At 42.7% G+C, this 25,110-nt stretch overlaps 1 protein-coding gene across 2 annotated transcripts in view; it reads right to left on the minus strand.

The window, feature by feature from the left end:
* stk32a (serine/threonine kinase 32A) overlaps window positions 1–25,110 on the minus strand; it is a 289,304-nt gene that overhangs the window by 83,957 nt on the left and 180,237 nt on the right. For both annotated transcript variants that reach the window (XM_043703955.2, XM_043703956.2), the window contains exons 6-8: window positions 12,992–13,081; window positions 2,287–2,390; window positions 330–446 (exon numbers count right to left, since the gene is read on the minus strand). In XM_043703955.2, the coding sequence (XP_043559890.2) occupies window positions 330–446; window positions 2,287–2,390; window positions 12,992–13,081 (311 nt within the window). The remainder of the gene's footprint in view (window positions 1–329; window positions 447–2,286; window positions 2,391–12,991; window positions 13,082–25,110) is intronic.

A 25,110-nucleotide genomic window follows, 5' to 3' on the forward strand; every position in this document is an offset into this window, starting at 1 on the left:
TGGAGTTCCCTCCATAACAACATTAAGTGTCATCTACCTACAGCAATGGCTCAAGATAGCAGCTCAGCCCCACCTTCTCAAGGGCAACTAGGGACGGGCAATAAATGCTGCCCAGCCAGTGACACCCACGTCCCACAAGTGAATTTAAAAAAAATGTCTTAATAAAACATCTCTGCACTTTCTAATTGGTGTGAGAATATCATATGACATAGGATAAACTAATAATAAGTGCGAGAAGGGGCAGGATGGAGAGGTAAGATGCTGAAACCCATTAGACCTCCTTGAATTAGAACTGAAGACATTACACTTGGTGTTGATGGTCTCCTTACCTTCCGAAGCAGTGACACCAATCCATTGGACCAGCTAGAGGGGTATTTTATGCTGACCGAGTTGAATATGTGAAGGGCTTCATTAACTGAAGTGTTGGAACGGATTTCGTATGGTCTCTGTAAGAAGAAGTAAACATTGTCTGTGTATATAGCATGAATCTCAAGGACAGCTACCTAGCAAACATTTGCTTTCATTGTTTTAATAGTAACATAATTATTAAGTCAACTTAAACATTTCACTATAGTTTGAATATAAGATTTCAATTTTGTAGCATGAGAGATCTTAGCTAAATAAAAAGGAAAGGTTGTCGTTTGAGGAGTCCTTTAGAGACATCTATTATTTAATTAAAATGGGAATGAAAAACTCTGCAGTGGCTATGTATGCATCATGTCACAGAGTGAGATTAGACCATTAAAAACTGGGCAATGCTAGATCTGATCTCAGTCTTTGCTAAATTAACTAGTCTCAACAGTGGTGGACAGTGGGGAAGGGAGAAGGGGAATGACAATGAGTCTCCACATCCCTCTACCATCCAGTGACCTGTGCTAGATAAAGCATGTGTATGTGAACATTAGTTGATTGTTGGATGGAACTTAACTGCTTGTCCAACCTGTATATACTTCAGAACTTGAATAACTGTTCATGGATTGAGTGAATCAACAAAAGGTAAACTTACATTTGGAAAGGAGCAGTAATAACTCTGTCAAAAATAAACTATTAAAGACAAGGATAAAAGTATACTGAAACTGAAAGCAATTAGCCATGAGTTGGCGAGATTACATAACCAAAACTGCCTTTACGGCTCCTTGATAAACTGGATGCTTTATTGCCACAAAGAATGAAGATTGTCCTGCAGAAGAATTTAAGGACTTAATCACAGAAAAGCTGTGTATTCAAACAGGAAATTAGGGCCAACTGTAACAAGGAACAAAGAAGCTACTTCTGATAAGAAGGCAAGCTGCAGACTTGGCAGCAATTTGGTTGAAGGAACTTTAAGAATTCATCAATAATATCACACATAAACCGAAGGATGAAAATCTGTAAAAGAATTCAACACCAGATCTCCCGCTTTAGCAGAACTTCAAAGAACAACACTGTACCGAACCCTATAAAATCAAACGCCTGGATAGTTCCAGGGTCGGATCACCATTAGTTGAAATCCTGACCAAATTGCACCATTAATTGGGTAACAGCTAAGCTGGGTTGTGAGACTTAACTTGCTACGTGAGGAGTCTTATTTTTGCTCCAACATGCAATAAAGTTTAAATCATGATTTAAGTATTTGATTGTTTTTGAGATTTCTTAAGTTGCTGAATTAAAGGTAACTTGTGGTGATTTACCTACAATAAAAGCCTTTTGTCAGCTCAGAAATTTGATTAACTTTTGATGCTTCTGGTGTTTGGGTAAGGAAGTTGTCCATGCCCACAGACCACGAGCCTTACATAAGTCATATATTTCAAGGAAGAGGAGGTTTTAGAGAGGGCTTGTACTTTATCAATGAACAAAAGTGGTTCAGGCAGACTGGGGTTCTGTGACAAAAATCAAACTTATCAAATTTAATTCAAAATGTCACTACCAGGGATGATGATGGAGCTCACAGACAGGGTTTCTATTTATATATCTGCAGGATTCCATTGAAGGTTTATCCAGCTGTGAGGGCAAGGGATTATGTGTGTGGGTGTTGGTAGATCTGAAATCAAAACATCTTGGGTCTCAAGTCTAAACCCTCTTTGGTGCCTAGCAAACCAAGGACAGCTGGTATTGCAGCCATGAAGCCCAAGCTTCACACCACTCATAGACGCAACTCAAAAATGAATAATGATTCCCAGACAACAACTGGTTACATTAGAGTTTACCCAGCAAATTTACAATGTTTTCAATGAGTGAGGGAAGGGGCAGCATTATAGTACACAGATCCTTAACATGAATGCATGGAACAAGGGACAGTCTCCATACCTGTCCTTTGAGAAGCTCATAGGCTGTGATTCCAAGAGACCACCAATCTACAGCAAACAGATAGCCAGTACAACCATTTACAAAGGGATGGAATATCTCTGGAGCTAGAGAAAGAGAAGGAAAGCATTTACAATTAGCATTGCAGTTTTCATTACAATTAATATTTGTTCTATTGTATGACAGGTAGGAAGTAAACATGTGTCCCACGTGGGAATTCTCTCACTCTGGAGAATATCTTCAAGGAGAGAGTTTGAAGGAAAAACAGAAGAAAAGCAATGTGAAAAATGATACATTTGAACGCTTGGCAGTATCAGCCTAAATGGTTATGGCTGCATTTACTGTCAACACATCCAAAGACAGCTTCCTGCATCAAAGAACACTGGAACTCAAGCAATTGTATCTAATAGCAACAAACACAGTTTGCCTAAAATTTATATATGTATTTAAGCTACAAGTTTCATTCACTGAAGCTTTCAAATCTTGTGTACGGTAGCAAGGTGGACCAGAGAGGAGGGCAGTGGGTGCATTGGTGTGTGGGGTAGCAAATCCCTGCCTCACAATGCCAAGGACCCAGGTCAATTCCAGTGTTGTGCGACTGTCTGCATGGAGTCTGCACATTCTCCCCATGTATGTGTGAGTTTCCTCTGGGTGCTCTGGACTCCCCCCATAGTCCAAAGATGTGCAGGTTAGGCGGATTGGCCATGCAAAATTGACCCATAATGCCCAGGCCTATACAGGCTGGGTGGGTTAGACATGGCTACAGGGATACAGTTGATGCAAACTCGATGGGAAGAATTGCCTCTTTCAGCACTGTTAAGGATTCTACAATTCCATAATTTATGATTCTAAGTGGGCTGGTGAGTGAGGCAGGAAGGGGGTTGGCAAGCAAAGGAAACAGCATGGGCAAGGGGGTGCTCAAAGAAAAAGCTGCCAAAGAGATGGAAAGTGACAGGGTGATGAGCTGGCAGTGAGTGGCCTGAAGAAGAGGCCAACAAGTGAAGTAGTGAGGGGCAGAAAGTGGGGGCAAAGGGATAAACAAATGGGAGGCAAGCGTTCAGCAGAGAGCAGATGCGCAATGATGACATCAGCTGTACCATGTATGACACTACAGAAACAGTGGGTGTCAATGTCCTGTTCCAGGAGCAGTGATGATGTCAGTGGCACTGACATTCTGTTCCATCTGTGGAGGAGATGCAGAGAATTGTTGCTTCATTAGTTTCCTAGGAGTATCTAGCATGCTTAGCTACATCTCAATACTCAAGGGAGCAGGGAGTAGATCACATGATCTTTCATTGGTTACTGCAAGACACCATATAAGGTTGGAAAGGTTACTGGAGTCTATCTTACCAATAGGAAATTTGAAAACAACCAGTATGCATTTCCTTGTTTCTTTTGTGGCTACATGTCAAAAGCAGGTGTTCTCCTTATAATCACACTCAAAATAAATTATCTACGGTTAGTTTCCTGACAGGAAATTATCAGCAACTTGGCTGCTCAGCCAAAACCTGAAGGTAAGTATTGGAGGGTGAGATCTTTAATCACCGCCATTGAGCTCCATTTCTGCTTCGATACCACCTTCCATCTCATCGGAAGCACTGCCACTGTATTAATGACTTTAGGGAGAACCTGAAGGCGGTCAAGGGACACTGGGTCTAGTTTTCGTCGCCCAGTTATAGGAAGGATATTATCAAGCTGGATTGGGTTCAGAAGAGATTTACCATGCTGCTGCTAAGTATAGAAGGTTTGAGTTATAAAGAATGCCTGGGACTTTCTCTCACTGGAGGATAGGAGGTTGAAAGGCAACCTGATAGAAGTCTATATAATAATGAGGAGTATAGATAGAGTTAATGCAGTTGTCTTTTCCCTAGAATGGGGATTTCAAGACTAGGGGGTTCATTTTAAGGTGAGGGTATAGAGATTTAATAAGACATAACGGACAAATCTTTTACAAAGAGGGTGGTTCACATGTGGAATGAACTTTCTGAGGGAGTGGTGGAAGTTGGTATAATTAAAATGTTTAAACAATATTTGGATAGTTACATGAATAGGAAAGGTTTGGAGGGATATGGGCCCGGAGTAGGCAGGTGGGATTATATTTGGCATGTATTTGGTTGGACTGAAGGATCTGTTTTTGCACTGTATAACTCTATGACTTGGCTTCCACAGTCTTCTGTGGCAACCATTCCACAGTTTCACCACCCTTAAACTGAAGAAATTCCTCATCTCAGCTCTAAAGGGTCATCCCTTCATTCTGAGGTTGTGCCCCATTCCTAGTCTTTCCTACCAATGGAAACATCTTCTCCAGTTTATCAAGAGATCTTAGTATTCTTTAAGTTTCAATCAGATTCCCCCTCACCTTTCTAAACTCCATCAGGTACAGACGCAGAATCCTCAGCCAGTCCTCATGAACAACTCCTTCATTCCCAGGATCATTCTTGTAAACTTCATCTGGACCCCCTCCAACACCAAAACATCCATCATTTTATATGGGGCTCAGAACTCCTCACAATATCCCAAATGCTGTCTGATCAGAGCCTCTCTCAGCCTCAGCAGTACATCTCTGCTCTTGTATTCTAGCCCTCTTGAAATGAATGCCAATACTGCATTTGCCTTCTTATCTGCCAACTGATTCTATGTGCTAACCTTAAGAGAATCCTGAGCTAGGACTCCCAAGTCCCTTTGTGTTTCAGATTTCTGAAGCCTTTTCCTATTTAGAGAATAGGCTACACCTCTATTCTTCCCAGCAAAGTGCATAACCTCACACTTTCCCACTCTGTATTCCATCTGCCACTTCTTTGTCCATTCTCCCATCCTGTCCAAGTCCTCTGCAGCCTTCCCACCTTCTCAACACTATCTGACCCTTCACCTATCTTTGTGTCACCTTCAAACTACGCAACAATGCCCTCAGTTCCTTCATCCAAATCATTAATGCAGAACGTGAATAGCTGTGGCCCCAACACTAAACACTGTAGAACTCCACTCATCATGGTTGCTATCCTCAAAGAGATGCCTTCATCCCCGCTCTCTGCCTTCTGCCAGTCAGCCAATCCTCTAACCATGCTGGTACCATACCCTGAACACCATGGGCTTTTGTTTTATTTAACAGCCTTCTGGGTAGCATTTTGTCAAAGGCCTCCTGGAATTCCAAATAGATTGCGACCATTGATGCTCCTTTGTCTTACTTGCTAGTTACTTTATCAAATTTTCTAGTTTTTTAATAGTTTTGTCAGACATGACATCCCCTTGGCGAAGCCAAGTTGACTCAGCCAATTTTACCAGGTACTTCCAAGTACTTTGCAATCTCATCCTTAATAATAGACTCTAAAATCTTACCAACAACCTTATTTGGCTGATAGTTTCTTGTCTTTTACCTCCCTCTGTTCTTAAACAGGGGTGTTATAGTAGTAATTTTACAGTCCTCTGTGACCCTTTCAGACTCTTGTGATTTCTGAAAGATCACCACCAATGCCTCTACAATCTCCTTAGCTATCTCCTTCAGAACTCTGGGTGATTTATCCACCTTCAGACCTTTCAATTTCCCAAGCACTCTCTCCTTAGTGATGGCCACTACACTCACCTCTACCTCCTGACTCTCTTGGAAGTTCTGGTTTGTTGCTGGTGTCTTTCAATGTGTAGACTGATGTGAAGTACCCATTCAATTCCTCTGCCATTTCTTTGTTCCCCAATATAGTTCTCCAGCCTCATTTTCCAGCAGTCCGATGTTCATTCGTGTCTCTCTCTTAACTTTTATACATCTAAAAAATACTCTTGCAATCGTCTTTTATGTTACAAGTTGGCTTACCCTCATATTTCATCTTTTCTCTACTTATTGCTTTTTTCATTCTCCTCTGCTGGTTTTTAAAGGCTACCCAGTCCTCTGGTTTACCACTAATCTTCACCACATTGTACGCTTTTTCTTTTGCTTTTATGCTGTTCCTGATCTCTCTTGTCAGCCATGGTTGCCTTGTCCTCCTCTTAATATGTTTCGTCGTCCTTTGGATAAATTTCTGCTGTGCTTCCAGGATTACTCCCACAGACTCCTACCATCTTCCCCGCTAGGCTCCCGTTCCAATCAATGCTGGATAGCTCCTCCCTCATGTCTTTGTAGTTACCTTTACTCAATTGTAATGCCATTATATGTGATTCAATCTTCTCCTTCGCACAATGCAGGGTGTGATCCATCATATTATAGTTGCTCCCCCTCGGGGCTCTCTCACCTTCAACTCCCTAATCAATCTGCCTCATTACACGTCACCAAATTCAGAACTGCCTATATCCCGTGGGCTCTACTATAAACTGCTTCAAGAATCCATCTTGTAGACATTTCTCTAATTTCTTTTCATGGGATCCACTAGCAACCCAATTTTCCCAGTTCCCCAACATATTGAAGTCTCCCATGGATGAGTTGGGCTAAAGGGCCTGTTTCCATGCAGTATACTGCTTTGATTATTGTCATCGTTCCTTTCTCACATGCTCTTTTATCCCCTTATTTATTTTCTTCCCCACATCTTGACTACTAGTAGGAGGCTGTACGCAACTCTTATCTGGTTCTTTTTTCCCTTTGCAGTTTCTTAAAGCTACCCCACAGATTTGACACCTTCCAACTCTATATCACTTCTTACTACTGAATTAATTTCATTTCATTCTAACAAGGTGACCCATCTCCTCTGCCCATCTGCCTATCTTTTTGATAGTTGAAACTTTATTGCTGGAACAGCACAGCAGGTCAGGCAGCATCCAGGGAACAGGAGATTCGACGTTTCGGGCACAGGCCCTTCTTCAGGAATGAGCAGAGAGTGTTCAGCAGGAGAAGATAAAAGGTAGGGAGGAGGGACTTGGAGGAGGGGCGTTGGAAATGTGATAGGTGGAAAGAGGTCAAGGTGAGGGTGATAGGTCGGAGTAGGATGGAGGCGGAGAGGTCAAGAAGAAGACTGCAGGTCAGGAAGGCGGTGCCGGGCTGGAGGGATTCGGCTGAGACAAGGTGGGGGGAGGGGGGTTGAAGAAACTTCATCCCCCCTCCCCCCACCTTGTCTCAGCCGAATCCCTCCAGCCCGGCACCGCCTTCCTGACCTGCAGTCTTCTTCTTGACCTCTCCGCCTCCATCCTACTCCGACCTATCACCCTCACCTTGACCTCTTTCCACCTATCACATTTCCAACGCCCCTCCTCCAAGTCCCTCCTCCCTACCTTTTATCTTCTCCTGCTGAACACTCTCTGCTCATTCCTGAAGAAGGGCCTGTGCCCGAAACGTCGAATCTCCTGTTCCCTGGATGCTGCCTGACCTGCTGTGCTGTTCCAGCAATAAAGTTTCAACTTTGATCTCCAGCATCTGCAGACCTCACTTTCTCCTCAAAGATATCTTTTTGATAGAACATGTATCCTTGGATATTTAGTTCTCAGCCCTGATCCTTTTGCAGCCATGTCTCTGTAATGTCCACAATATTATACACACAAAATTCAATGTGCAGAGGAGGTCAGTCGGATGGATTTATTCCCAGGTACTGCTGATAACTGATCCACTGAGAAAATTGTGTAAGGTAACAAGAAACAGCCAAAAACCAGCCTGAGTTTTAGTGCAGAGCAGGGATACCTCTGCCTGGGTATTTGACTCCAAATGGCATCTGCACACAAGTACAGCAATGCAGAACAAATAATATTGTTGTTGGGCAGACATTAAAGTATATTGAACTCTTGTTTATAGTGCCTTAACAAGCCTGTGAAGAGTCTCAGGAATTCACAGAATCATGAAATGATACCAGACAGGAGGAGGCCAATGGACCCTTCATGCCTGATCTGATGTCTTTTCCAGAACAGTAGCCAATTAGTTTACTTTACCTGCTCTTTCCCCATAGTCTCATATCATCTTCCACATCAAGCATTGATCCAATTCCCTTTTGCAGTTTATTACTGAATCTGTTTCCATCACTCTCCCTGGAAGTGCACTGCAGATCGTAGCAACTCATCGTATATAATTGTTTTCTCCTTCATGAAACTTCAGATTCTTTGTAAAATTGCCTAAATCATTTGCCTGTTCAGTTTCTTTTAGGTTACTTGATTAAAAGAAACTGTTATAATTCTGAATAATTCATTCAAATCTCCTTTTAATCTTCTCTGCATCAAGGAGAACAACCACAATTTCTCTAGTCTCCTCATGTAATATGGGGTCTTTTATTTCTGATACAATTTTAGTACATCTCTTCTGTAACTTCTCCAAGGCCTTGCCATGTTTATACTGTGAGTTGCCTAAAAATACTCCAGTGGAGGCATTGCTGGTTATTTATAAATGTTTCCCATACCTTCCTAGCTTTTGCACTCTATCTTCTGTTTATAAAATCCAGGATCCAGTAAACCTTTGCAACAACTTTCTCAACATATCTTGTTATGCTCAAAGACTGATGTACTTACACCTCTTGATCTCTATGTTCCTGTGCCCTCTTTTATGTTACACTATTTACACTATTTCTCCTCCTTTTCACACAAAAATGCAATGACTTCACAATTCTGGTTAAATGTCACCTGCCTGCACTTACCCATTTCAATCAATTGTTCGTGTCCTCCTGAGCACTGTAACTATCCACCTCATGGTTTACTACATTTCCAAATTTTATATCTGTACATTTTGGAAGTATGCCCTGAACAAACAAGTTAATGCAGTCATTGCAGTTCCTCTAACACTAAACTCTAGGCAGCTTCACTGTGCACATCCCTCTAAAAAATAGCCATTTAACTTTACTTTCAGCTTTCTCTACCTTATATAAATCATATACATTTTTATAACACTTACAGTAAAGAAAGAGGCCATTCAGCTCAAATATCTATGCTGGTGTTTATATTCCACAGAAGCTTTCTTCCTCTATTTTCATTATTATATCCTTCTATTCCTTTCTCCCTTAGTTGAGTTGTCTGTCTATTTGTGTGTCTTTCCCCCTACAGGCTTCCGAACAAACTAATTTGGAGAAAATGTCAAACAATTTAAAAAACATCTAAATGATTGCATCTAAATCAAACTATTATAATGAGGTGTCCATGAGGTAGTTGATTTCTTGGACATGAATGTGCACACTGTGCATGCTTTATCTGTCATGTTGCCACTGACGTTTTCTGCATAAGGATGTTCATTGTTGGAGTGGTCATCACATTCCTTTGGAGAGATTTATAATAAGATCCAGTATGACCAATTTTAAATATTTCTTATTATATGAGGCAATGTTTTAGAAAAACTTCATTATATGTATTAAAAAACATTGTACTTATTATCCTTTATCTTATACAATGTGATGTACATGTCAAGTTTTTGGGTAGTTGGAACCTATCTGATTGGCTCCCATTGTAAAATAGGTCACAATTTGAGAGTTTTTGATGAAGGTAACACCACCAACTCCGCCCATCCCACCTCAAGATTTTACTCATCACTGTTCAAATATGGCTGGGTGTGTGGAATCTGTCTTTTCCCTGTCTATAAGATGGGCCGAGGAACATCTTATCTTGGCAGTGTGGTTGTGGTTTAGAGGTGGAATTGGTGAATTAATAATTTAAGCTATCTCCAGACCAGCACATCTGTATTCAGTTACTTGACTGCTGTATCCAGGCTGTGGTTAAGCTCTTTACACTGATGTGATTCCTGTGACAATGTTAGAACTGTAATCAACACTAGAATGAACTGACAGCATCCTCACCTACAGGATGCTTGCTGTACTGTCCTGTTTCATATCCAAACTAAGCATGACTTTAGGTGAATAAAAAGTCAACTATTCTGTCACAAACCACATCATGCACCTCACACAATACAACAAAATCCACTCATTGGACTATCTCAGTAACTTTCCAAATATGGTGCTTGATATAACGAGAATACTACATTGGCAGCATTAAAATGTGGTTTTTGCAATTACACCTACTCTCCTGGGGTTTGACATCCGACACATTAAGGGATGTGGCTCATATTGAAAAAAACAAACAGTGGCCCTACTTTATGGAAAGGGCTATCCACTCACAGAATTCATTCTGCTTTCCTCTATCCTATTCCAATTCTTTGCTTCCAGCCTTGGGGAGAACCTCTGTCAGTTCCGTGCACATCTAGCATACAGCATGCTCTGTACTAGCTCCATAGAACTCCACAACCCATACCAAAAGGAACTGGATCCCAAAAGAACAGACCTAGCATCAGACTAGCAAGAATATGGCTTTCTTCATGCTCCTGTCTAGCACCTTTAAAAAAACATGGCATGTGGATAATGTAGAATGGACCAGCACTTATTATCCATCCTTAATACTGCTTCAACTGACTGGTTTTTGGCCATTTCAGAGAGCAGTTAAGATTAAACCATATTACTGTGGGTCTGGAATCATATGTGGGTCGGGCCAGGTAAAGATGTCCCTATAGAATTTTAATGAATAATCAACAACAATTACATGGTCTCGTTTACACTAACTTCTTATTCCAGAAGATTGATGATTCAAATTTCACTGTCTGCCCCTTAGTTGAAGAGTCAAAAATGAAGAGGCATCATTTTAAGGTGAAAGGCAGGAAGTTTAGAGATGATTTAAAGAGAACATTTTTCACTCAAAGGCTGGTGGAATTTTGGAGTGCACTGTCTTGGGAAACCTCTCAACTTTTAAAAAAAGTATGTGGATGAGCACTTGAAGTATCATAAAATTCAAAGCTACAGGCCAAATGTTGGAATATGAGATTCGTACAGATATATTGAAACAGACTTGATGTGCTGAAGGGCTTCTTCTGCGCTGTATGACTATGGTGGAATTCAAATTGATGTCCCTAGAGCACTAGTCTGGTGACAATATAATTACATCACCACCTCCATCTTGAGACGCCTTGCATTAAAGATACTGCTTAAACATAAACTGTTGTTCTACACTGTTATAACTCCTGCTGTGCCTATTGCATTTAACAAGGTCCCTCATGGTAGGGTGGTCCAGAAGATCAAATCACATGGAATCCATGGTGAGTTGGCAGGTTAGATCCAAAATTGGTTTGGCCATAGAAGACAGAGTGTAGTTGTGGAGGGATGCCTTTCTGACCAGAGGTCTGTAACCAGTGGTGTTCCACAAGGATCAGTGTTGGGGCCTATATTGTTTGCAATATATATAAATGATTTAGATTAAAACGTCAGTGGACTAATTAGTAAGTTTGCAGATGACATGAAAATTGGTAGAATTGTGGATAGTCAAAAAAGATGTCAAAGGATGCAGAAAGAAATAGATCAACTAGAAAGTTGGGCAGAGAAATGGCAGATGGAGTTTAATCCACTGTGAGGTGATGTGGAGATTTTAGAGAGGATGCAGAAAAAGTTTATCAGAACGGTGCCTGGATTGGAGTGTATTAGCTATAAGGAGAGGTTGGAAAAACTTGGATTGTTTTCACAAGAGCATCGGAGGCTGAGGGGTCATCTGAAAGAAATATTTAAAATCATGAGAGACAAGTATTGGGTGTACATTTGGAGTGTCTTTCCCAGAGTGAAAATGTCAAATACTAAGGGCTAAAGGTTTAAAGTGAGAGGGGAAAGTTTAAAGGAGATGCGTGAGGCAAGTGTTTTTTTACAGAGTGTGGTAGACGCCTGGAATGCACTGCTAGGAGTGGTTGTAGAAGCAGATATGATAGCAATGTTCAAGAGGCATTGAGACAGACACATGAGTAGGCAGAGAATGGAGGAATACGGGCCATATGTAGGCAGTTGGGATTAGTTTAGAAAGGCATCATGGCCTAAAGTCCTTTCCTTGTGCTGTACTGTTCTGTATTCTATTATATTACAGCTGATTGACTCAGCAATCCAACAAAACTTGACTTCCATACCTAATAAATGTAGTGATATTCTCGTCTTGTGGTGGTGCCTATACTTTTCTCAAGGCATCACACTAACACAGAGATGACAGCACTCTTCCAATTCTAGCTCATGTAATTACTCCATCAGCAGCTGTTGTACCATCAGCTGCTTTAACCCCAATCTTTAGGACTCTCTCCCTTAACCTTCCTTGCCTCTCCATCACTCTTCTCTTTAAGATGTTCCTTAAAACTTTGTTCTTTTAATAAACCGAATGCTACCTGTACTAACTTCTCTTCATGTGGTTTGGTTTCCAATTTTGTTTGTTAATTCTCCTGTGAAGTACCTTGGGATGTTTTATTATGCTATATCAATACAAGGGTATTGTTACTGTTCATTCTTAACAATGAATACTCATCTATAATATAGCTTCTGATATATCTCACATAATTTGATTATTTTCCTTCAAAACAATTAGTTCCAAACTGACTAAATAAAGTTGTCCATTTGAGTCCCACTCTAGTGACTTAAGCACACGATCCAGGCTGAAACTGTAGTCAGCACTCAGTGAGTGCCACCTTTCAGATGAGACATTAAACCAAGGCCTGACCTTCACATTCAAATAGATGGAAAAGATCTTCTGGCACTGTTTTGAGGGACAGTGGAGTTCTCTACAGTCTCTGTTAATATTTAACCCTCAACCAACATCACACAGAAGAAATGATGTGGTTGTTATCACATTGCTGTGCGTGGGAGTTTGCAGTGTATAAAATACTTGTGGAGCTTCTTCCAATACAACACTGATTACATTTCAATAAAACTACATTGGTTGTAAAGTGCTTTGATATACATTAAAATTGTGAAATGTACTAAATATGTCCAAGCTCTTATTATTAGTCAGCCAATCCTCAGTCTCCCACACTTACCCATGTAGGGTTTTGTGCCTGCGATGGAAGTAGCCTGCTTCTCCTCCTTCACCAACGCTGCAATGTTGAAGTCAGTGACGTGCACGTGTCCTAAAATGGACCAGATTATAGAAAGGAACAGAAGATGAATGTTATTTTCGACTGCGCTTCTTAAAGTTACTGAATATCAGCACTCTGATCTCAGCATTTGCATAGTCTTTGGAACTATTTGGGCAAATGTGCAGTCATCAAACTGCTTAAGTGGCACAGAGACTTGGAAAAATGGACACACTAGGTTTGTATTTGCTGGAGTTTGGAAGCGACTTGATTGGAACATATAAGATCATGAAGGGTTGCAACGATGGATGGGGATAGGATGTTTTCTCTTGTGCAAGAATGAGAACTAGGAATAAGAGTAGGCAATTCAGTCCCTTGAGCCTACTCAACCATCCAATATAATCATGGCATATCTCATTCAGGCCTCAATTCTACCTCTTGCACTCTCCCCATAACCTATTACTGATTAAAATTTGTCTACTCTTCCTTAAGATTATTCAGTGTCCCAACACCCACTGTATTCTGGGGGAGTGAATTCCACAGACTCACTTTGAAAGAAGTCATTCCTCTTCATCTCAGTTTTAAATCTGCCACCTGTTATCCTAAAGGTGTGGTCTCTCTTTCTAGATTGCCCTTTTAACATCCGTTTTACATCTGCTTTGTCAATTTCCTACCTATCTTGCATACGTCATAGAGATGTACAGCACGGAAACAGACGCTTTGGTCCAACTCGTCCATGCTGACCAGATACCTCAACCCAATCTAGTCCCATTTGCCAGCACTTGGCCCATATCCCTCTAAACCGTTTTGATTCATATACCCATCCAGATGCCTTTTAAATGTTGTAATTGTATCAGCCTCCACCACTTCATCTGGCAGCTCATTCCATACATTCACCATACATGTGTGAAAAATTTGCCCCTTAGGTCCCTTGTAAATCTTTCCCCTCTCACATTAAACTTATGTTCTCTAGTTCTGAACTCCCCCAACCCAGGGAGAAGACCTTGTCCATTTACCCTATCCATGCCTCTCATGATTTTATAAATCTCTATAAAGTCCCCCCTCAGCCTCTGACACTTCAGGGAAAACAGCCCCAGCCTATTCAGCCTCTCCCTATAGCTCAAACCCTCCAACATTGGTAACATCGTTGTAAATCTTTTCTGAACCCTTTGAAGGTTCACACCTTAATTCCTATAGGAGGGAAAACAGAGTTGCACACAATATTCTAAAAGTGGTCTAACCAAAGTCCTGTACAGACCCAACATGACCTCCAAATTCCTATACTCAGTGCTCTGACCAATAAAGGAAAGTATACTGAATGCCTTCTTCACGACCCTATCTATCTGAGACTCCACTTTCAAGGAACTATGAACCTGCACTCCAAGGTCTCTTTGTTCAGCAACATTCCCCAGGACCTTGCCATTAAGTGTATAAGTCCTCCTCTGATTTTCCTTTACAAAATGCAGCACTTCACATTTATTTAAATTAAACTCCATCTGCCATTCCTCGACCCATTGGCCCATCTGATCGAGATCTCATTGTACTCTCCCCGTGACTGAGGTGTCAGTGGGGGAGCGCTTTGCAGCCAGCAGCCATAATTTTGCTAGTTTAAAATGGTGATGGGAAAGGATAGACAGGATCTAAAAGTTAAAGTTCTAAATTGGTTGAAGATCAAGTTTGATGTTATTAGGCAAGAACTTTCAAAAGTTGATTGGGGTTGGATGTTCGCAGGTAAAGGGATGGCTAGAAAATGGGAAGCCTTCAAAAATGAGATAACGAGAGTCCAGAGACAGTATATTCCTGTTAGGATGAAATGCAAGGCTGTTAGGTGTTGGGAAGGCAGCCTATGTGTGGAACCGCAGGAGATGAGGGAGATACTAGATAAGTATTTTGCAACAGTGTTTATTGTGGAGAAGGACATGGAAGATACAAAATGTGGGGAAATAGGTGGTGACATCTTGAAAAATGTCCATATTACAGAGGAAGAAGGGCTGGATGTCTTAAAATGCATAGAGGTATATAAATCCCCAGGACCTGATCAAGTTTACCCTCGAACTCTGTGGGAAGCTAGAGAATTGATTGCCGGGCCCCTAGCTGATATATTTGGATCATTGATAGTCACAGGTGAGGAGCTGGAAGATTGGAGGTTGGCTAACGTGGTACCACTATTTAAGAAAGGTTGTGAGGAAAATACAGGGGACGATAGACCGGTGGGCCTGACATTGGTGTTGGGCAAGTTCTTAGAGGGAATCCTGAGGGACAGGGTTTACATGTATTTGGATAGGCAAGGACTGATTGGGATAGTCAACATACATAGCGTTTTGCGTGGGACATCATGTCTCACTAACATGATTGAGTTTTTTGAAGAAGTAGCAAAGAGGATTGATGAGGGCAGAGTGGTGAACATGATCTATATGGATTTCAGTAAGGCGTTCAACAAGGTTCATCATGGGAGACTGGCTAGCAAGGTTGGAATACAGACAGAACTTGCCATTTCGATGCAGAACTGGCTGGATGGTAGAAGACAGAGGTTGATGCTGGAGGGTTCCTTTTCAGACTGGAGGCTTGGGACCAGAGGTGTACCATAAGGATTAGTGCTGGGTCCACTGCATTTCATCATTTATATAAATGATCTGGATATGAATAAAGGTGGTATGGCTAGTAAGTTTGCAGATGACACCAAAATTAGAGGTGTAGTGATCAGAGAAGAACGTTTACCATCAATTAGATCTCCTCTCATTCTTCTCAACTCTAGTCAGTAAGGACCTAACTGCTCAATCTCTCCTCATAAGACAAGCCTTATCATCTCTGGAATTAATCTCGTGAAACTTCTCTGACCTGCCTCTAATCTAGAATCCACAACAAAAGATCACTTTTTTAAAAAAAAAGTTGTTAATTTATGATGGACATAAGAAGAAATTTAGAGGGTCATGATACTTTGGAACTCTCTTCTTCAAAAGGTCATGCAAGCAAAGTACTTGAATAGTTTTAAGGAGGAGGTGGATAGATTCTTGACAAGATTCCCAGAGCCAAACAGGCATGTGAAGTGATCTTATAGAATGGTGGACCAGGCTTCCCCTGGTTTACTCCTGCTTCAAATTCATTTGTTTGTAGACATTGTGTCATTTCAAATCAATTCCTCCAATAGATCAGAAGCAGAACATGCAGACAGCTATTCCCCCTTCCCATCACTCACATCCACATGGGCAGCATTTTCATCTCTGAGTCAGTGAATTGTCAGTTCAAGTCACACTCCACAGCTGCAAGTATAGAAGACATTTCAATGGTGCACTGAAGGAGTACCACAATATCAAAAATGTCCCCTTGCAGATAAGATGGTAAACCAAAGCGTTGCCTGCCCTCAACAGATAGACGAGTTCTCATGGCACTGTTCAAAGAAGAGTGCAGGGTATTTTGACCTCAAGCATCACAACCATCAAGACATGATCCAGTCAATATGACATATATGTTTGTGGGATAGACAAGAAATGGGAGCAGGAGTAGACTATATGGAGTTCCACGCTTGTTCCACGGTTCAATATGTTCATTGCTGATCTGGTTCAGTTCCACTTTCCCATCCATTCCCCATATCCCTCAATTCCCCAAAACACCAAAGCTCTGTCTGTCCCAGCATCAAATATTTTCAATGCTGGATCATCCAACCCTCTGGGAACTTTACTGTTGGCTGCTGCATTTCCTACACTGTAACAGAGAGGTTTTGTTATTCACTTCTGGGATGTGGGTGTCATTGCCTAGGCCAGCATTGCCTGCCCCTAGTTACCCTTGAGAAGGTGATGGTGCACTACCTCATTGAATTGCTGCAGTCCACCTACTAGAGGTAGACCCACAATGCTGTTAGCAAGGAAACTGCAGTATGACACAACTAAAGCATTTCATTGTATGTGAAATTATTTGGGATGCCCTGGGTTATGAAACATGCAGCATAACTTCAAGTTCTTTCTTTCAGCGCAGGGTTGTTGATGGTACCAAATTATTGTTTCCTCAAAATTACTGTGCAGGATTTGAGGAGATGTAAATCATAAAATCCAGCTCAGCTTGCTGCCCAGTTAAGCCATCCAGCCTTCTACTGGAGGGTGCTCACATTTGAAAGGTGGATGAGAATAGGATCTGGATCAGATCTGACTTTTCCCCGCCACACTAATTACATGAGAGAGTGGAGAGGGTAGCTGTCGATCCAGTATCTTTGAGAAAGGATGGGTGAAAATTAGAGAAAGTCTTTGATTGTGGTGTAAATGCCATTGGCTATCTCCTCGTGATGTCTGGCATTGTTGCTACAATTATAAGCAGACCATTTATTTACACAAACTGCGTGAGAGCTGAGCAACTAAGAGTGCATTTTTAGCCCTATCAAAGAAGGGGAAAGCAACAAATTCAGATGTCTGTGGCAGGTCTCAGGCATGGAAGAGAGAATGGATGCAAAACTTGCCATTGACCTGTCAGACAATGCTCCTTAGTAAAGGTAATGGGCTGCATTGTAGGCCTGGATTCACCTCCCACCTGCCTCATCCCAGTAATATCACCTATTACATCTTCAACTTAGTTTGGGGTTGACAGTAGCTCCTATTTCAGATAGTCTCCATTGGTTTTATGTTAGCACTTACTTGAAGGCCAATAGGTTTTCAGCTCCCTCACATCACTCTTACTTGAGCTACATACCACAACTACTACAGTACTAATTTCACGATCCGTGCTCTCCACCTCTGAAATCTCCAGCTCGACAACCCTCTAAGATCTAGCCTCTTGATCAGCCGAATTATATTGCTCCACCACTTATGGCCATGCCTTCACATGCTGAAGTCCCAAGACTTAAAACATTTTTTTCCAATACCTTTCTGCATCTCTCCATCTTTAAGTTACTTATTAAAATCTACCTTTTTTGGCCACCTGAATTAAAAAAAAAAATATCCTTGGCACATTGGTATTGCTGGCAGAGCTAACCTTAATTGCCCTGGTGAGCTACCTTCTTATAGCTGTCCATGTGGTGTGCGGCCAGTCTCAGTAATATTTGGAAGGGTATTCCAGGGCTTTAATCCAGTGATAGTGAAGAATAAATTGATTTAGTTCCAAATCAGGATGGTGTGTGCTTCGGGGTAAATTGCAACTGGTGGTGCTCCCTGTGTGATCAGGGTCAATGTTTTTGTGATAAGGCTGCTGAGCAGTGCCTTGGAACACTGTACTAAAGCTGATATATGAATCCAGGATGTCGTATAAAGCACAGAACAAATAAAACAATAATGTACGTGTAAATGGTTGTCGTCTTGAATTGCTCTCAGCAGGATCCTGACTGCTGAAACAAAATAAAAATCAGCAAAATAAAAGGTTACTATAACGCTGACACTCTGATTCTAGTAACACTGGTGAAAACATTCTCACATTAAGATTAAATTTACTCATCCTTCTGCACATTCACAACTCCAACTGATTAATTAAACTGAAATTACAGACACCCAGAGATGCTGAAAAACACTCAGGTGTGCTTGTAGTGATGCTATTTGGAAATCAAAATTCAATAACTACTCCTGAAGTAATTACCTCATCCCTTAGACAGAGAAAAGCATCCCTATCAAATAGGCACAGCACCATGGAGTTATCCCTGTCCAGCAGCTTCTGTTTTTGTATCTTCAAAGTGGAGGCTATATAAGAAAAAAACTTTAAAAACTGCAATTTGTTGCTTGTTTTGTGGATTGGTCTCCTAATATCATTCACATTAAGAAAGAACTTGTGTTTTCAAGTGAATCTTGTACATTTCAAGACATTCCACATGATTTTACAACTTACGATGTTTGTTTTGAAGTCTAATCATTAGGTGGACAGATGCAGTCCTAAATGTAACACTAAGATCTCACAGTCAACCTTGGCTCACAGTGGCATTCCCATCTCCGTGCCAGAGGTTATTGATTCAATTCCTACTTCAAAGACCTGAGCACAAAATCCAGGTAAACGCTCCATCGTGGTTCTGAGGAAGTGCCACACTATCAGAGCTGTTGAGGTTTGGAAGAGATTTCTCTGGAGCTATTTTGAAGAGGAGCCGGGAAAAGTTCTCCCCAGCATTTTGACCAATATTTATCTGCAAGCAAGGCCCCTGCAATATACAGAGGAACCTCAATTATCCAAATTCCACTTATCCGAAAATTAGATTATCCGAAGGAGATCTCCAGGTCCTGATGGAAACGTTACATCAAAGACGTGTTTCCAACAGTGATCGCGTTTTTTGTGCACAACGATCAGGCACCATCTCCAAGTGACTGATTGCCTGGCCTCTCTCTCTCTCCCCACACTTTCCCTGGAGCTCTACACAAGGTGTAACCTAAACCCCCCTTGCCCAGATAATCTCTCCGACGTTGTCCTGTACAGGGCAAAGGTGGAACCTTTCAAAACGTTGCAGGGTGTGTGCGCGCGCGCGCACTGCAGCAGTCTTGTTGTTGGTGTCCAGTCCAGCTACCCCAGAGAGCAGGGTGAGTGTGCCTGCAGTTGGGGGTGGTGTTGCATGAGGTTGGGGGCGGGGGTGCAGTTTTGGGGGCTGGGGGGAGGTGTTGGGGGCAGGGTGAGGTGTTGCATGGGGTTGCGGACGGGCAGCCGGGGTTGGGGGCAGGATGAGGTGTTGCATGGGGTTGAGGGGGTGATGTTGGGGGTGGGGTGAGGTGTTGCACGGAGGTGAGGGGGCGATGTTGGGGTTGGGGACGGGCAGTGTTGGTGGCGGGGTGAGTTGTTGCATGGGGCTGTGGGTGGTCGGTGTTGGTGGTGGGGTAAGGTGTTGCACGGGTTTGGGGGCAGTGATGGGGGCAGAGGACGGTGTTGCACGGGGTTTGGGGGGGCAGTGTTGGGGGTGGGGGATGGTGTTGCATGGGTTTGGGGGGGTGGTGTTGGGGGCTGGGACGGTGTCGCACGGGTTTGGGGGGCAGCATTGGGGGCAGGATAAGGTGTTGGATGGGGTTGGGGGGCAGTGCTGGGTGCGGGGTAAGGTGTTGCACGGGGTTGGGGGGCAGTGCTGGGGGCGGGGTAAGGTGTTGCATGGAGTTGGGGTGCAGTGTTGAGGGCAGGGTAAGGTCTTGCACATTGTTGAGGGCAGTGCTGGAGGCAGGGTACGGTGTTGCACCGGGTTGTGGGGCATTGTTGGGGGTGGGGTAAGGTGTTGCATGGGGTTGGGGGTGCAGTGCTGTGGGCAGGGGACGGTGTTGCACCGGGTTGTGGGGCATTGTTGGGGGTGGGGTAAGGTGTTGCATGGGGTTGGGGGGCAGTGCTGGGGGTGGGGTAAGGTGTTGCATGGGGTTGGGGGGCAGTGCTGGGGGTGGGGTAAGGTGTTGCATGGGGTTGGGGGGCAGTGCTGTGGGCGAGGTAAGGTGTTGCATGAGGTTGGGGGACAGTGCTGTGGGTGGGGACGGTGTTGCATGGGGTTGGGGGACAGTGCTGTGGGTGGGGACGGTGTTGCACAGGGTTGGGGGGCAGTGTTGGGGGCGAGGTAAGGTGTTGCATGGGGTTGGGGGGCAGTGCTGGGGGTGGGGTAAGGTGTTGCACAGGGTTGGGGGGCAGTGCTGGGGGCGGGGGATGGTGTTGCACGGGGTTGCGGGGGCAGTGTTGGGGGCGGGGTAAGGTGTTCCATGGGGTTGGTGGGGCAGTGCTGGGGGCAGAGTAAGGTGTTGCACGGGGTTGGGGGGCAGTGCTGGGGGCAGGGGACGGTGTTGCACAGGTATGGGGGCAGTGCTGGGCGCAGGGGATGGTGTTGCACGGGGTTGGGGGACAGTGTTGCACGGGGTTGGTGGGCAGTGTTGTGGGCAGGGTAAGGTGTTGCACGGGGTTGGGGGAGCAGTGCTGGGGCCGGGGTAAGGTGTTGCACAGAGTTGGGGGGCAGTGCTGGGGTCGGGGTAAAGTGTTGCACGGGGTTGGGGGGCAGTGTTGGGGGCGGGGGACGGTGTTGGGCGACAGTGTTGTGTGCTTCTGCCGTCTCCTGAACACGGAGCTGCCTTTAAAAACTCTGAGCCCCAGAGGAAAGACGTTTAATTGACTAACCGAATAATCGATTATCCGAACGAAATAGTGCCTGCCCATTACGTTAGGCTAATCGAGGTTCCCCTGTATTATGTATCACTCTCACATTGCAGTCTGACCAAATTGACTGCCATGTTTCCAATACCACAGCAATGATTACACTTTGAAAATACTTATTTGGGTGCATTCTGTTTTGTGACATCTGAGTATGAGAATGGTTAAAAATAGATGCAATTCTCACCAGAGCTAAGAAGGATGAGAGGTGTCTTGATAGAGGTGTACAAGTGGATGAAAGACGTAGATGGAGTGGATAGCCAGAGACTTTTTCCCAGGGCGGAAGTTGCCATCACAAAGTGGTATAATTTTCAGGTGATTGGTGGAAAGTTTAGGGGAGATGTCAGAGGTAGGTTCTTTACACAGAGAGTGGTGGGTGCACGGAATGCCCTGCCAGCGATGGTAGTAGAGTCAGATACATTAGGGACATTTGGGTAGGCACATGGATGAGGGTAAAATGAAGGGTATGTAGGTAAGTTTGATCTTAGAGTTGGATAAAAGGTTGGCACAACATCAAGGGTCGAAGAGCCTGTACTGTGCTGTACTGTTCTATGTTCTGTAAGTCTTTCTTTCTTTAAACAGCAATGAGAGAAATGACTAACGTGGACAGGGGCTTAAATTAACTTCTCACCTCAAGGCAACAGTTCCATTAGTGCACAGACAGCACTGAGATAAACAAATAGATAGTCTGTTAACAATTATGACAGTAGAGTGACAAAACAAGTCATGGGAGAGATCCCAAGCTCCTCTTCAAACAGAGGTATTGGATTCTCTGAGAGGACTTTAGTTTAACTACTTTTTTGAAAGAGCAAGTCTCTTTGAAAGCACTAAAATATGTATATGTTCTCAAGAGTGAATCTTCAATCCTTACCCTTCTGAGGTTGAAACTGACATACTATCACTGAACCAAGCCTAACGCTGTCACATGAGAACACTTTCTTTAGCCTCTGGTCTGGGCCCATAATTTGGGGAATGTGGTCCACCAACAAATCTGAGGGCTAATTTGACCAGATTCCCAATTCGGTGTCTCTCCAAAACCCATTTATGCCTCTCAGAATATTTGATGTAAGTTGTACAACTTCAGCTTGGGTGTAAATATATGCAAGCTGTCAGCCATTTCAGCTGACATCAGTGTTTCAAGATATGTGTCAACTTGTCAGCATTTCACAAGCAAAAGCATCAGCTTTTCACACTGAACTTGGAATTATCAATATGAGGCACTCAGATCAGTTAGAGGACAGGGAGTGATAGTTGTTAGAACCAATTAATTAAATATCTTCTCCCTGAGTGTTGCTTCCACACCAACTTGATGCAGTTGAACAATGATCTTCAAGAGTCATAGTCATAAGATTTATCTTTTATCCCCCATAGGAATGATAACTTACAATTTTTGATCATTGTTTTCATTTTCTTCAAAAACTAGTAGCAGACATTTTTTGAAAATAGGAACATTGGGAACAGGTGTAAGCTATTCAGCCCTTCAACCTGTACTAAAATTCAGTCAGATCATGTTTAATGCAAAATGACAGAGCATTACTTCATTTGTGGAATTGGCTTGACTTGCACATTAAATACAATTGGTATAACAATGGTATAACTTTAATCAAAACAGTTCAAACTAAGTCCTCAAATGGAAAATCTTAATACTGTATTATATTTTATATTTTGTTATATCATCAAACTTTGAAGTACTTCTGTAAGATTTCAGACAGCCTATGTTCCGGTCTGAGAGTGGTGACCCATTATATAGCCCTTTCAAAACTTTGCTGCCCTCATCCTGACTTGCATCCATGACCTGGGTCTGCTTGCTGACCTGTATTGGCTGTTGGTCTGGTAATGTTCTGGTTTTAAAATTCTCATGTTTGCTTTCAAATTGTAATCTCTTCCAGCTCCACAACTTTCTGAGATCTATGCTCTCCTTGAGTACTGGCTTCTGGCACATCATTGGCTTTAATTGCTCCATTTCAGGCAGCCCTACCTTTAGCTACTGAGGCCTTCAACTTTAGAATTCCCACCCTCCTTTTCTTTAAGATACTCTTTAAAATTTCCCTCTTTGATAATCTATCCTAATAGTTCCGTATGCGAGTCAGCATCAAATTCTGGTCAATAATGCCACTACCATACAGGCTGTTCTGCTATAATGCATGCTTTGTTAACGCAAATTCGTTATAACATGATTGATTAATTGAGGACATTGTTTCTAAAACACAAAGTTTTAAAGCATGTATTGGTTATAATGTGATTCTTGCCCCATTAGTATATATGGCGCAGCTATTATGCGATTTTCTTATATTATGGGATTGACGAGAAAGGAACTACTGCGTTATAGCAGAATTAACTGTATTAAAGGTACAATATGAATAGTGGCGATTGTTTACAAATGAACAGGAAAGATCCCTTCAGTCCTATATTGAGATTTTTAATCAATTTGGAGATGTTATGACACACCTCTGGAGTAGGTTTGACTTGAACTTGCGCCTCCTAACTCAGCAGCTAAAACACTGCCAATACAGCTACATGAGCCCTTGTAAAAACCACAAACCATTCTCCCACTCTAGGTGGTTGGTGGGATTCAAACCTGGACCACCAAAACATTACCTGAGTCTCTGGACTAATAGTCTATGGATAATACAGTACTACTCAGCCATCACTGCCCTGCAATGCTACGTGCAAACTGTGATATAACTCACATCACCTGCGTTATAGCACAGGTAACGAAGGAGTGACATTAACAATCAGTAACGACTAGATTGCAAACTTGGTACTTGAAGTACTCAATCAAATTAACCCAAATGTACAAACTCCTGGAAACTTCATACCCCTGCACAGCAACCTGGGTCCTACCTAGCACACCCAGAGGTTAGTACATGTACCGATTTAAATGTTTTTGTAAGATTTGTAGCTCAGGAGCTGATTGGATTTATTGTCGGTCTGTTCGCCAAGCTGATAGGTTTGTTGGCAGACATTTCATCCCCTGTCTAGATGGCATCAACAATGCTGTGTTGCCTCCAGCGAAGCGCTGCTGTAATGTTCCGCTTTGAATTTTCTGTTCTGTTTGAGCTGTTTCCAGTTGGTGCCAGTCCTGATTTTCCATTGCAGCGGCCGATGGAGTCTGAGGATGAGTACCATGTTTCCAGGAATTCCCTCGGTGTTCTTTATTTAGCCTATACTAGTATCATTATGTTGTCCCAGTCAAATTTGTGGTTCTTGTTGTCTATGTGTATGGATACTAGGGAGAGATAGTCATGTCGCTTAGTTGCTAGTTGCTGTTCATGGATGCAGGCTACTAGCTGTGAGCCTTCAATTTTTTAATTCAATTGATATAATTTTAGCCAAAGGAACTATAGCACAACTATTCTGGACAACCAGAACAGACAAACCGAATATGAACCCATCAACACAAACAGCTACTTGACCTGTGCCTGACAAAACACTTCATCTTCCAAAGTATATGATGTGGGACACCTATGGGCTCATCCATTTCGGGGCTCATAGCTGAAGCCATAATGCACTTGAACAGACAGCCCTCCCACAGATCAACCTAAGATATTGATCAGGTTCGTAGATGACACATTTGTAATAATCAAAAGAACTGAAATTGTGAACACACACCAGAAGATGAACAGCATTTTCACTGGGATCAAATTTACTAGAGAGGAGGAGAACAAGAGTCAAAAAGTGTGGCGCTGGAAAAGCACAGCAGGTCAGGCAGCATTCGAGGAGCAGGAGATTCGCCATTTCAGGCATAAGCCCTTTATCAGGAATGTTAACCAACAACCAAGAGCAACAACAAACTCCCACTTCTCGATGTAATGGTTACAAGGACACAAATAGTGAATGCACAACAAAAGTACAGAAAGACCACGCATACCAATCAGATCCTAAACTACAACAGCAGCCACTCGAACAACCACAAGAGGAGCTGCATTAGGATCCTGTTCAGAAGAGCAGTAACACACTGCAGCAAACCAGAACTGTGAAGAGAGGAAGAAGAATAGTTGTACCAAGTCTTTGCTAAAAAC

The sequence above is a fragment of the Chiloscyllium plagiosum genome, unplaced genomic scaffold (assembly GCF_037043375.1).
Source record: "Chiloscyllium plagiosum isolate Xiang-an unplaced genomic scaffold, Cpla_swu_hap1 HiC_scaffold_16, whole genome shotgun sequence".
NCBI classification, from domain to species: Eukaryota; Metazoa; Chordata; class Chondrichthyes; order Orectolobiformes; family Hemiscylliidae; genus Chiloscyllium; species Chiloscyllium plagiosum.